Source organism: Erythrolamprus reginae, chromosome 2, assembly GCF_031021105.1.
Source record: "Erythrolamprus reginae isolate rEryReg1 chromosome 2, rEryReg1.hap1, whole genome shotgun sequence".
In the NCBI taxonomy this organism is placed as follows: domain Eukaryota; kingdom Metazoa; phylum Chordata; class Lepidosauria; order Squamata; family Dipsadidae; genus Erythrolamprus; species Erythrolamprus reginae.
In genome coordinates this window covers 59,672,912-59,688,044 of record NC_091951.1, presented here as the reverse complement: position 1 = coordinate 59,688,044, position 15,133 = coordinate 59,672,912, and the positions used below count along the sequence as shown (strand labels likewise).

Here is a 15,133-nt window from a genome sequence, read left to right as displayed (position 1 = left end):
TTATGGAATTCACTTTCAGAAGAGGTCGTGACAGCTGTCAGCCTGGATAGCTTCAAGGCAGGATTAGACAGATTCATGGATGCCAAGTGTATCGGTGGTTATTGAAACAGATGTCCATGTGCCGCCTCTATGTTGCTTGAGGCAGACAGGATTCCCTTGAGTACCATTTGTTGGGGGTCAAGGAAAAGGGAGGGTTTTGCCTTCTCTTTCTGCTCAAGATCCCCATGTACAATTGGTGGGCCACTGTGTGACACAGAATGCTGGACTTGATTCACCATGGCTCTTCTTATGTTCCTATGTACCCCATAAAATTATTAAACTGGATGAGGTATTCCAAGTGTAGACTTAACAAGGCACTATAAAGTGGTATTAACACTTTACATGATTTTGATTCCATCCCTCTGTTAATGCAGCCTAGAACTGTTGGCCTTTTTGGCAGTGGCTGCACATTGCTAGCTCATATTTAAATGGTTGTCCACTAGACTCTAAGACCCCTCTCACAGTTTCTAGCTGATTGTTATTAGTGACTGACATTATTTTCTTTTTAAAAAAGGCATTTTTAGATTTTCATTTTTAGAATTATATTGAAATTTTAACCTCTGCTCACAGCACAAAGAAATAGCATTTTTTCATCAGGGCAACCTGGTTTATGGGACAGAGCATACTGCTTCCACTTTTAGCCCAGGTTCGAATCCCAGAATGGTATGGCTAGCTGACGAGAGCTTAATAGCTTGAAATAGATCTATCCTAGTCTCCCTTTATTGCTTTGTCGGCAAATATAAATCTAACACAAAAATGCCCAAAGAAGTATGGCTTATCTGAGATGGATTATCATGTAAGTTGAATAAAATAGAATAAACATAAAATTCACATGTGCAACTGCAGCTATCCTTGTCTTTTTCAGCTACATGCTTTTTAAAAATTCAGATATTTTTCCCTGACTGCTAGAGATTTTCTTTAATAGCTAAAGGTAATTGTAAAGGAAGAAAAAGGGAATATAAACAATATATCGTGACTCTTGACACTCCATTGCTTTCTTAAATGAGAATAATAAAATTTTGCAGATGAACAAAAGAGTGGGAGGAAGCTATCTGATTTACAATGTTTTTGAGATAAAGAACACTATAAAAAAAGAGATCAATGTGAATAATAAACCATTGTTAACTGAGTCATGACATTTCTATTCTTAGGGAAAATCTGAAGAGTAGAAATCTGCAAATGAGCACCTTATGCCATTTTCAAAGTGGGAGGAAGATGTGTAATTATAATTTCTGAAGTGGTGAAAGTTTTATTTTAAATTGCAGGGGAAAATAATTGAAAAACATATCGACATATCAATATTACATAAATTGCTTTAATTTTATTAAGCTGGATGTGGGAGAAAATCTTTTCTTCTTCTCCTTCCTACCATTTCTCTCTCTCTCTCTCTCCCTTTTACAATTTCTTGTTTTGTATGATGTTCTGGCTATAGAACAACTTCCCCCAAAGCCATTTTTTATTAGAAAAAGTACAGCAGGAGAACCATAATGAAAATGAAATGCCTACGAATGTCAACCCTATCATACCTTTATCCTAATTCTTCCAGTAGTTTGAGGCCCATTAAAAAGGTTCCTATTTTCAAAATGGATTTTACCACTTGTTTAACGAGGATATACCCTTCGATGCCTTTGCCTGACACATTTAACATATACAAAATGGAGGACTTTTATGAAACATGGAGGACTTTTATAAAACTTGGGACAGATGGTATATCTGGATTGCAAAAAACAAGTTAAAATGAAAGAAAATTGGAAACTCTAAAATTAAATTCAGAGAGAAAAATTAAATTGATATTAAGAAAAAATACTAACAATACAAAGCACTACTATACCATTGAGAAAATTAAATAAAATGGATACAATAACAAGAAAACCAAAAGGTTGTATATATATGTAATATATATGTAATAACTATTAAAAGTAAGATATTCCTTTTTGTATTATGTATAAGCTGCAAACCAATCGCACCACTTTTTAGGTGGTGCAGACACTAAGCAATGATACCAAATACTCCATGTATAAAGCAAGGTGCTTTATTCTTTTTTCTATGTGTATGTTGTGTATATATTGTTATTTTGTTGTCTTTTGTTATCTGTTTTAATGTATATATTTAATAAAGTCTTTTTTAAAAAAAAAAATAACATATACAAAATTAATGTCAGTTATTTTAATTAAACAGGTGAAAAGAAAAAAGAAAAAAAAGCTTTCTCTCCAAAAATCAAAGTTAATGTGTTAGAAGAAATGTCCATACTGGAATCATAGAGACTGCTTAGAAAGAAGGTTTACAGGATCATATTGTTCCGTCCCCCAGTCCCAAAATCTTCAACTTTATATTATCTACAATAGACCTCTCCCCTTTTCTAAGAGGTCTGTAAGGGGCGTGCATAAGTGCATCTTTGTGCCTACCGTTCCTGTCCTAATGACTTTTTATCTTTTCTATCTCTACTTTATACTTATATTATGTTAAACATACTACAATACAATACTGTATTTGTATGACAAATAAAATAAATAAATAAATAAATATTGCTTGAGATCCTGGGCCAAAAGGGCAGAGATGCTGAAGGTGTTGCTAGCTGGTTAGAGGGCTAATCCTACCTTTGTCGGATCTTGGGTGAGAGCATTAGCCTATGAATAGACCTAGTTATTTCTTTATCTCTCAAGTGCGCACATCTGCTATGGGCTATTGAGGGGAGTGGGGGCTATTACGAATAAGTCTGCTTCCTGGCTAAAACATATTTTTTTCATTTCTCATCCAGGGAAATATAATATTCCTCCTTTTTAATATTTCCTGGAATATTTCGTTTTCTTAGGAGAGGGATGGGTATTAACTTCCTATACATGGCATACATTCCTTACATTTTTCTTAATCAAGAGGACAAAGAACCACAGCTGCAATCATTGACAAAATAGGAATAGGAATAGCACTTAGACTTCTGTACCACTTCACAATGCTTTTACAGCCCTCTCTAAGTGGTTTACAGAGTCAGCATATTGCCCCAACAATTTGAATCCTCATTTTACCCACCTTAGAAGGATGGAAGACTGAGTCAACTTTGAGCTGGTGATTGTCAAATTGCAGGAAGCTGGCAATTAGCAGAAATCGAATCTGTCTGTCTGTCTGTCCGTCCGTCCGTCCATCCGTCCATCCGTCCACCCACCCACCCACCCACCCACCCACCCACCATGGATGGATGGATGGATGGACGGACGGACGGACGGACGGACGGACGGACGGACGGATGTGGACGTGGACGTGGACATAGACATAGACATAGACATAGACATAGACATAGACATAGACATAGACATAGACATAGACATAGACATAGACATAGATATAGATATAGATATAGATATAGATATAGATATAGATATAGATAGATATTGCAACATAACAAGTATGTGGCTCATATCCAAACTTCTATTTATTAATTATATGATGTGTCTAGATGAGGATTTGACCTTTCATGATTCTTCTTGAATGATCAAGAAATATTTTCTTAGTATTAAACTGGCATTTGCTATAACAAGGTAGAGTATGGTTTTTGACTATCAGATGCTATTTGTTGTTATGTATAAGACTATCAGCAATCTGTGCATGCTCTCCAAATGTTACCTATGCTTTTGAATTATTATAGATTATTGTTTCATGATTTGCCAAAATCTCCTTGGATTTTTTTTTTATTTGTTGAAACAGCAAAATGCAATTTTTTTCAGTAATATCCCCACTTTATAAGAGCCAATGTCATTTTGACTATGATACAATATTATTATGACTTAGGGGATTTACATTCATAAGTCTGGGAAGTCTGGAAAAAAGGTTAAAACTATCTGAATCAAGTAATTCTGATTTCTCCCCACCATTCTAGAACATCAGTTAGCAAATAAAGATGACAAATCTATGAAAAGTATTGTTCTTAGCTCAGTATCGGAATTCAGCATCACAGATGTGCCATCCAAAGACACCAGAAGTGACAGAAAACTCTCAGACTCTACTACATCTTCATTATCATCACTTCAGATATGTGAAACACAATTCAGCTACCTCGAAGATGCTGCATCAGGCCACGAAAGAAACAATAATGGTATGTTTTGCTGATGAAGTAGATTTTTACAAATATTCCATACAAATCCCCTTTAGTTATCCTCAGTTGTGTACATCAAAATGGAAATGGGGCTTTGAAGATGGGTTTGACATTCCATTTTGTGAAGGTTAGATCCCATGTGATTCGGGTTTATATGACAAAACACAAAAAAACCTGTTCATGTGGCAAATTGCAGGCAAGACAGTTAAATGTTGATATTTTAATCAAACTTTTGTCTGAATATGTATAATGGCAAAATATTCTCACAGCAATGACAGAAATTCAGATTTCTGCATTCTTCTTCTTGGCATCTTGGAGAGCTAAATGAGGGGAAATGTATCCCAGACCATTTTAGACGTTTTCTCATTTGACTAAAATACAAATCAAACTTGGTATGTTAAATGTTCTGCAATCTTAGTTTGGAAGCAATCTGTAAGGTGGGGGAGGGGTGTTTAAATGAAAATTGGTTATTTTAAATACTAGTAATTGAATGGGTTAAACTGAGAAAGTCTTCATTTACAACCTCTCATTGTGTTGCATAATAATATAAGCTTATAGTAAAAAAAAATAATCACTGATTGTTTTGCCCTACAAAATGTGTTTTAAATGCAGGCTAACCCTTTGATTCTTAGGAAAGAATAGAAAAATTGAAAATATTGTAGTAAAGCATCTGGCATACTTTTAACTCAGAGATTAAATCTTTCTGATCTTGCTGTTTATAAATCATAGTAGAAAGGATTGTTATTGAATAGTTATCACATCCATCACTAAACTCTACTAAATTTGGATTGCCGTAATAAATTACAGTGTTCAGAAACAGGCATTGGGGTCAGATCTATTTTATGGTTTGAAAAATTCCTATTTCCTATGCTACAAGTAGTAAAGGGTTTTTATTTATTTGGATTCATTTAAATAGTTTGTATGGGCACCAACTCACAAAATGTGACTCTGAGCAATCAAAAGTTTAAAAAGAAAACAAGATAACAATAGGTGTAAAAGAATGATAAGAGCAATATAAAACATAAAACAGAGGCCCAAAGGACAAAATATTCAAACTTCTAAACAAATTTTCAAATAGGTTCACCCAAAGTCTCAATCCAGTGGAGGGTGCAGTTAACCCACAGCAATAGCCTGTGTGTGCCACAATAAAACATTGTGTATAGACCAGCTATGCTATGGGGTGTACAATCCTTGGAATGTAAAGAATCCTCACAATCTCCATTCCAAAGACCTCACCAAACAAATTCATGTAGATGGAGAAAAAGTAAAGCCCCAAGGAATTCTATACAGTGTTATGCTGTAGGGGGTCTAAGGCTGATATCAATTGGCTTTGGAAGAAGAAAGTGAGCCACGGCAAGATCAAGATCCCCATTCCCAGGCCCAAAGATAATCCAGAAGGATACCATGATAGATAGCATTAAAAGCTGCTATGGATGCACTACCCCCAGATCATCTAAAAGTGCAGTCAAAGCTATGTCAGCTTTCTTTCTTTCTTTCTTTCTTTCTTTCTTTCTTCCTTTCTTTCTTTCTTCCTTCCTTCCTTTCATTCATTCATTCATTCTTTCTTTCCTCTCTTCCTCCTTTCTTTCTTTCTTTCTTACTTCTTTCCTTTCTTTCTTCCTTCCTTCCTTTCTTCAATTTTTATGCTGCCCTTCTCCTTAGACACAGGGCAGCTTACAACATGTTAGCAATAGCACTTTTTAACAGAGCCCGCATATTGCCCCCACAATCCAGGTCCTCATTTTACCCACCTTGGAAGGATGGAAGGCTGAGTCAACCTTGAACCTGTGATAAGATCCTGGTCTGAGACCAGAGAACTTAGACACAGATGGCAGTTGCCCAGAACTGTTAAATCCAGAATTATTATTTTTTTAATGATGGGATAGAATACCACATACTATATTAACACTCTGATAGAACCATTTTTCTCTCATTGATCGATACCGTTTCCTGAATCCTTCCACAAACTATCCCCTGAGAAGAAGTATCAATCAATAGAGGCACTAAAGGAACTAATACTTAGATCACTGCAATCACAGCCCTAAGGTCCAATAGAGTCAAAGTCTTCCCAGATAATCATTCTAGATCATGGCTCAGTTCCATAGGACCTGTGCAGCTGGAGTCCAACTAATATTTCAGGTAGTTTTATCTGACAAATGCCTGAAATAGTCTTCATAGGAATATGAATATGTTCCTCGGGAGGGACTGGGTCACCTTGCAGGCCTCTGACTAGCTATAAGTGGAAATGAGAAGATTTGTCCTGCTGTCACTGCTGCCTTAATTACTATTATGGTGGGTAATTTTGCTGAATAATGACTTTAAAAACTCCCCAGATGTTATGAAAGAAGTAGCTGTATATTCCAATACCTGAGCATTGGTCATTATGAGGATTATTATATTGAAGAGATTCACCAATAGAAAAAATCTCTCAAATATTCAATCCTAGTTTCTGGGATTATTTAATTTAAAAATCAGACAGAGCTAATTGCAACTGCTTTAATTAAAACACCCTGTAAACTATCTAAACAAACAAACCATGTGCTTGATTTATTAACCTATGTCTCTAGATAAAGTAATTCCTTGAGATTACTTATTCATGGTCCCTTGAGATTACTTCATACGTAATGCAGTGTTCCAGTGTTCCTCTAGGGCAGTGATGGCTTTTTCCCCTCGGGTGGCATGTGTTATCATGCAAGCACAAGTGCCTACACTCATAATTCCATGCCTGGAGATGGCGAAAATGGCCTCTGGAGACCTGAAACAGCCTATTTCTGGTAGGCCGGTAGACCTCTTTTTCGCTCTTCACAGGCTCCAGAGACTTCTCTGGAGCCTTGGGAAGGCAAAAATGCCCTCCCCCATCCCCCTGGAGACTCCCTAGAAGCTGAAAATGCCCTCCCAGAGCCTCCAGGTGAGCCGAAAATCAGCTGGCCAGCACACATATGCAAATTGGAGCTGAGCTAGGTAATGGCTTGCATGCCAGCAGATATGGCTCCACATGCCATAGGTTTGCCATCAGTGCTCTAGAGGCCGCTCTAGGAGCGGAATTGCTGGTCAATGGTGATTGGTTGCTCCGTCAGAAACCCGCCTATTTAAAGAGCTGTCAGGAGCTGTTTTACCTCAGATGTTGTTCATAAGTTGTTCTCTGTTGTGTTTAATAAATATGACTGAACCCTGTTATGAGTCAAGCCTCAGTTACTGCCCTGCCAGCTATTAGATATAGCACATAACATAAGGAAGGGACATAATGCATTGCAGTTCCATTAGTGGTCTTAAAAAGAAGAAACAAAGACATCCAGTTTAAATTCAGGATTTACCGATGTGTTGAAGGATTCATTGAATCCACCATATCCTTTACTATGCTATTCATTTTATGATGACACTCGCTGTGAGCTGTTAACCCCAAATTTAATTAAATAAATACTCTGGTCACTTTGACTTAGTTTTACTTAAAACATTTAATTCCAGATTCAGACGATTCCATTTCCTTAAGTGTGACCAAATGTTGTCATGTTACCTGTAGGACGTACAGCAGCTTGTTTGATTGGTTTACCTAATTGGGTAATCAATATTAGTTTTTATGTATATAAGGTGTTTTATGGATTGGTCATTGACCGCTATAAAAATTCACTCTCTTTCTTATGATATACATATGTATTGATTTACAGAGAGAACTGGATCTTCTAGAAATGGCTTAAATTTTCAACAAGTGCCCCAATACTGTGATTCTTCAAAAAGGATTTTTATAAGGATTTTGTTTAGTTCTTCCTCTATTATTCAATAACTTTCACTTTGAATTAAACTGCTCATGCAGGTTCATGGAATTGCATTCTTTATTCTACTGAAACACCAAGAAGGATTGCATTTACAGAAAGGCTAATTGATATTGAATTTCAAGTTATCCAATTCTTTCACCATTCGTGTGTACACATTTTGTGTGTGCACAGGTACACACAAAAACACATTCCACTCCCTCCATTTAGCATTAAGGAAGAGGAAGTGGAAACTGGATAAAGAGGAAGAGGAAGTGGAAAGTGGGGGAAGTGAAAGCATAAATGCACTAGATGAAGAAGTTGAAGACAAATGAAGGAGAATATTGAGAGTGCAAAATTGGGTAAAGATGAATAAAGGGAAGAGGTAACTGGACAGGAAAAAAGGAGAAATATGATTAAGTTACAAAAAAGCAGGGGTGGGCTACTGCCCGGATGGGGGGGGCACAATGGGGTAGCAAAAATGGAGCTCCACCCCAGAGCACCCAACCCACACTCACAGTGTGGTAGTAAAAAATCTGATAGCCCTTCCCTGCAAAAAAAAGGTTCAATTCACCAGGCAAAATGGAAACGTAGCTAATTTTCAAAGCCATTGATGCATTGAGACAGTCATTTGCAGTTTCATTCTTTTTTTTTCAATAGTTTATTCTACTGTTATCAGCAAATGTAAGAGAACTCAGTAAATTTGGAGTCAAATATTTGTGGGGTAAAATAAATATACTATACTGCACGAGTCAAAAAGAGGGCGGGTAAAATATTTACTGACCCCTCACATCCTGGACACAAATTGTTTCAACTCCTACCCTCAAAACGTCGCTACAGAGTACTGCACACCAAGACAACTAGACACAAGAACAGTTTTTTCCCGAACGCCATCACTCTACTAAACAAATAATTCCCTCAAAACTGTCAGACTTTCTACTAAATCTGCACTTCTATTCTACTAGTTTTTCTCATCATTCCTATCACCCTTTTCCTCCCATGTTGACTGTATGACTGTAACTTGTTGCTTATATCCGAAGATTTTTATTAATATTGCTTCTTCATTGCTTATTTGACCCCTATGACAATCATTAAGTGTTGTATCACATGATTCTTGACAAATGTATATTTTATTTTATGTACGTTGAGAGCATATGCACCAAGACAAATTCCTTGTGTGTCCAATCACACTTGGCCAATAAAAATTCTATTCTATTCTATTCTATTCTATTCTATAAGTATGGAAGAAATGTTAATACCACTTTATAATGCCTTGGTAAGGCCACACTTGGAATACTGCATTCAGTTTTGGTTGCTACAATGTCAAAAAGATGTTGTGAGTCTAGAAAGAGTGCAGAGAAGAGCAACAAAGATGATTAGGGAACTGGAGGCTAAAACATGAAGAACGCTTGCAGGAACTGGGTATGTCTAGTTTAATGTTGTGTTGAATGATTGGTTTGATAGGTTTTACTTTCTTTTAATTGAATTTAATGGGTTTTTTTAATGTAGTATTAATTGGATTTATATTATTGTTCTGTTTTTGTACATGCTGTGAGCCGCCCCGAGTCCTCGGAGAGGGGCGGCGTACAAATCCAATTAAATAAATAAATTAAATAAATAAATAAATAATGAAAAGAAGGACTAGGGGAGACATAATAGCAATGTTCCAATATCTCAGTGGTTGCCACAAAGAAGAAGGAATCAAACTATTCTCCAAAGCACCTGAGGGTTAGGGTTAGGGTTAGAGTTCCTCCCCCACAACATGTACATTCTCACATTTAATCATATCTGGAATAATGGGAAAAAAAATCACCATTACATTGGCTTCTATGAACTAGAACAGCTCCACCTAGTCACAGGATTCATGGAAGTAACTTTCCAGTACTAAATGCAGTGGTACCACTACTTATGAACTTAATTCGTTCCATGACCAGGTTCTTAAGTAGAAAAGTTTGTAAGAAGAAACAATTTTTCCCATAGGAATCAATGCAAAAGCAAATAATGTGTGCGATTGGGAAAACCACAGGGAGGGTGGAGGCCCTGTTTTCTCCCAGGAGATTCCTAGAGAGGCCCCATGGAGGCTTCTCCCTGCCTTTTCCGCCCCTGTTTTCTCCCAGGAGATTCCTTGAGAGGCCCCACGGAGGCTTTTCCCTGCCTTTTCCGGTTACAGATTCGGAGACTCGGGTTTGTAAGTAGAAAATGGTTCTTGAGAAGAGGCAAAAAAATCTTGAACACCCGTTCTTATCTAGAAAAGTTCATAAGTAAGGGCATTCTTAGGTAGGGGTACCACTGAAAGTGTTACTAGGAAACAATAATAATGAATAATAATGGTCACACTTTACAACCTTAATTCTTACAGGAAAACTTGATAAAATAAAGCGAAATCTTGGTTTGGGAAATAATATAAAATGAATCAAATCAAATACGCAGATCAAATTAAAAAAAATTGTTTGGTGCAACTTAATGATCCAGTCAGAAGAAAGAATTTAATTCACTTTGCAGAAGTGATTCAATTCGCGTCATTTATTATTTATTTATTAGATTTGTATGCCGCCCCTCTCTGAAGACTCAGAGCGGTTACATGAAGAACCATTGATAGAAATCGTTTCAAAAATTGGTCTACAGTGTTCCCTCGATTTTCACGGGGGATGCGTTCCGAGACCGCCCGCGAAAGTTGAATTTCCACGAAGTAGAGATGCGGAAGTAAATACACTATTTCTGGCTATGAACAGTATCACAAGCCTTCCCTTAACACTTTAAAACCCTGAATTGCAATTTCCCATTCCCTTAGTAACCATTTAGATTATTACTCACCATGTTTATTTATTAAAGTTTATTTTAAAAAATATTTATTAAAGTCAGATGAAAATTTGGTGATGACATATGACATCATTGGGTGGGAAAAACCATAGTATAGGGGAAAAAACCACAAAGTATTTTTTAATTAATATTTTTGAAAAACCATGGTATAGACTTTTTGCGAAGTTCGAAGTCGCGAAAATCGAGGGAACACTGTATTTGAATCAGCAGTTGGGCAGGAGGACCTATGGCATAAAGCAAGAATGGACCAATGACAAAAAAGCAACTGAGGTCAAGAAAATATAGAGTGAAGTCAATCTGATAGAGAGTCTGTAGAGATTCTCAGTCATCCAGTTCTGCACGGCATGCAAATCCTTCCATTCCCCACTATCCTGTCAGAGCTGAAGAAGCTTCTTGGATGAGAAGTGAAACATCTTCAAAATTTTTCAGCTGCCTCCTGAAAAAACACCTTTGGATCAATCCGACAACATTATTAAATATAGTTCTTGTTGTTATCAGTTATCTACTGATGGAGGAGGGAGACCATTGTTCTTATTGAGATAAATGCTTTAATAGCTTTTTTTGTAAGCAACCAGGCAGGCGACAGAAAAGGAAGTTTGGATCTGAATTTGTGGCTAATTTATTTCACATATAAACAAATAGAAATGAATGCTCAGTTGCTAATTATTGTTTATTAAACACTGAAATAGTGGGAGAAGGGAGGAAGAAGAGACATATGCAAATCTTACAAGAAAGAATTATATCCATTACCATAGTTTCATGGCACGTGGTCTGATGGGGATTTAAAAGCATCTTTAAGAACATCACTTTCTTATTAAAATGTTGTCTTTTTGTGTAGTCCTTCCTGCAAATAATGGGAAGACCTTAAGAGCAATATCCATTCTCTGATTAAAATTATGCAGATGCCAACAAGGTTAATAAACTGAGAAGCGTGCATATTATTAAGAAAGCAGATCTTACATTTCAAGTCAGAATTGAAAAGATGCTTAACTTCAGATTTGATATTCTTCTATCTGAGTGCAAAGGGAAGCAGGAGGGGAGAGAGGGAAAAACTTAATAAATATATGTTACCTAAAAGAGGAGAACTTTAATTATATCATGGACTAGTGGATAAAATGATTACGTTTTCTACACTGTAAATTTCATACAATTAAATGCAGTGGTGTCACCTTATAGCATGTTTCAATTTGATAATTATTTCAGTTCATTTACCCAGAAAAAAATATAAGCATGAATTTACTTAGTATCTCTCAAATCTAGTCATTTTCATTCTCTCAGACTGACTTGGGAGTTACTTGTGCTTGTCTGAACTTAAATAGATCCCTGACAAATTTAGATAAGTATTAAAATTGATAATATTATGGATGATAGCTTACTAATAAAAATTAATTCAATGCTGTGCTTCTTAATGTTATTATCTGATATTATAAAACTCAATTTCAATGTAATATTTGGGATACTCAAGGAAGCTTTTGACTGACAGAAAGCTCCTAGGGATGAGCTGCTTTTTAAAATTATTCTGATGTTTAAGGGGGTTATTGATATATAATGTGAATTAGGTTAAGAAATTTCATCAAAGGTACCAATGAACCAAATGGTACTTCCCTGACTTTGACTTTGAGCCAACTATCTCACAGCCCAACTATCTCAATGGGTTATTGTGGGTAAAATAAGAGGAGGAAGCAATATTAGGTATGTTCATTGTCTTAGGTTATTTATCAAAATAATAAAGGCAGGTTATAAATAAGTAAATGCAAATAATCTCTTGCTCCCTGGGAATTTTGCAAACTTATTTAAAGAGGTGAGATGTCATTAAGATTCTTGGAATCTTCTTCCAGGAGATTCTTTTTCTTCCTAGCATTTTTCCTGCAAGAACAGGGTCTGGGTTTTTTTTCTTCAGATCAACTGATTATTAGTGATGGGTGAACCCAACGGTGTTCGGGTTTGGCAGGTTCGGACGAACTTTACGCAAAATTCGGCTGAACCTGAACTGAACCCGAACCCGAACGGGGAATCCCACCAAGAGATTCCGAGGGCGGAGCTTTGACGTCTATGGAATCCAGGAAGTGATCACCTTGGCATCCTTAGCAACCTGCCGGTGACGTCAAAGCTCCGAATGCCGAACACGACCCCGAACTTTGCCCGAAGTTTCAAAAAAGTTTGGGTTTGTGTTCGGCATACCAAACATTGCAAAATTCAGTTCAGACCCGAATTATGCAGGTTCGGTTGGCCCATTACTACTAATTATTGATCCATTAGTTGCAAAAAAGAATTAACTGAGCAACTGATCATCATTGGCTGAGAGAAGTTGATTGGCTCAAAGAAGTCACTGAGCTGGCTTTCATGGTCAAGGCAGTAATGTTTTCTATCCCAATGACTTAACTACTAACCAAATTGGCTCATTCTCATTAAAACAAGAAAATAGTCCAGCTATCAAGCCTAGTTAACAAAAAAACAGTCTCCATTTCTGATGCAGTACTCACACGTTAGTACTGTTCCTGTAATAAGTACTTAATTTGAGTCTTTTAATTGAACATTCTCTGTGACATCTTCCTTAGCAATTATTCTGTTTTATTTTTAAAAAATTGGAAAGTTAGTCTGCACAGAACCAAAGAGATGTTTTAATTTAAGCATAGTACATGCAAGTCTGGGAATAAGGAGGTCAGCATGTAGAGAGTAATGTTTAAGCCACATGGTATACTGATCCCGGCCATGATTACACTTAAAATTAGATGCTTAGTACATTCATTTCACAATCTTTTCCCCCCCTATATCAATCTAGTTTTTATGGCTGCAATAAATATGATTCCTCTAGCTAAGAGGGACTTCCTGCTAAGCAGTGGCATTTAATTTGTGCTGGAAAATGTTCCTGGTGATTCATAGCATAAGAAGTGTGTGAATCCTTTATTGTTATTATTATTATTATTTGAATATGAATATCTATCACAATGCTGATGGATTCCCATTTCTCTTGATAATCTCACTCTTTGCCCTTTTCCTTTTCAAAACAGATGAATGTGCCACCCTCATCCTGGCATGCTTATTCTGCCAATTTTGGGAGTTTCTGTTCATGCTGCCCGACGTCTGTGAAAACTGGATGATCGATACGTGCTGCCCTTCCCATAGATATCACCAAACATCAAGCGACACTTCCAACAACGGTGACTGCAGCTGCAATTGTGACATAGATTGCAGTATCCTTGAGACTTGTCAGGAAAGTGGAGAATGTCTTGAACTGGCTCTGGAGATCTCACAAGTCTGTTTCCACTAGAGTAAAAACACCGGTGGAGTTCCATTGAACAATCTTGAGAAAACTGAAGGATGGATTGATTTAAAATATAGTAGCAAGCATACAGCAACCTGGTTTGCCAGCTTCACCTGTTTAAATGCATCTTGTTTTAAATCCTGTGCAACAGGGGTGAAATTCAGCAGTTTCTGGAGAATCGGTAGCAGAAATTTTGAATAATTTGTAGAACCGTCAAACACCACCACCCCAGAGTGGGGTGGGAATGAAGATTTTGTAGTATCCTTCCCCTGGAGTGGGGTGAGGATGGAGATTTTGCAGTACCCTTCCCCTGCCACACTCTCTGTTCTGCCGGACTCTCTGGTAGGAGCCTCCCAAAAATTCAAAGGTACAAATTTCAGACACACACACGTTTGAAAATTCAAAACAATGTTCTTTATCACAAAATTCAAAATAAACTAAGCACTCTTTTTGTATTGCAAAGAGCACTCGTTCCAAAACAACCTGGTAGTTTGTACAAGTCCCTTATCAGTTCGTAAGTACTTAGCCTGCAGCTATGAAAAAAGTCACAGCCCTTCTTCTTCCACGAAGTGAAACACACTTTGCTCTGCTTTGGTTTCAAAGTGGTGAAAAGTCAACAAACAAAGGACGGAGTCAGCAAGACATTCATGAAACACAATGATCAGATAATTCTCTACAATGGCCAAACCCACACGCTGCTATTTATAGCAGCAGCACTAATTACAGCAGCCCCACCCAACCACAGGTGGCTTTATTTACTTTTGTAATAATCTTTCAGTTGTTGCTTTCTATGCATCAGTCTATGCATGCGTGGATGTGTCATTAATTCTTGTTCAGAATCTAGAGACTGATCTCCTCCTGGGCCGTCTGCCAAACTCTCCTCCTCCCTGTCACTCAGGCCTCCTTGGTCAGAGGAGACTTCGTTGGCAGATTCCACTGGGAGCAAAACAGGCCTGCAGCATGTGGATGTCTCCCCTACATCCACCTGCACATTCCTTGGGGCAGGAGCTGGGCCAGAGCTAACCACAACACTCTCCAAGCCACGCCAATAAAACCAGTAGGGAAAATTTTTGAATTTCACCACAGTATGTATAGCTTGTGCCCTTTCGCCTCAAATTTAAGATGTTCTGGATGAAAAACTGTCTTGGAATGGGATTTTAAGAATCACATGTG

At 37.2% G+C, this 15,133-nt stretch overlaps 1 protein-coding gene across 1 annotated transcript in view; it reads left to right on the top strand.

Annotated features, from left to right (window-relative positions):
* The window catches only part of MDFIC2 (MyoD family inhibitor domain containing 2), a 62,872-nt gene extending 48,906 nt beyond the window's left edge, over window positions 1-13,966 (top strand). The window contains exons 2-3 of the mRNA XM_070735736.1: window positions 3,911-4,126; window positions 13,707-13,966. Of these exons, the coding sequence (XP_070591837.1) occupies window positions 3,911-4,126; window positions 13,707-13,966 (476 nt within the window). The remainder of the gene's footprint in view (window positions 1-3,910; window positions 4,127-13,706) is intronic.
* Window positions 13,967-15,133: the final 1,167 nt, after the last annotated feature.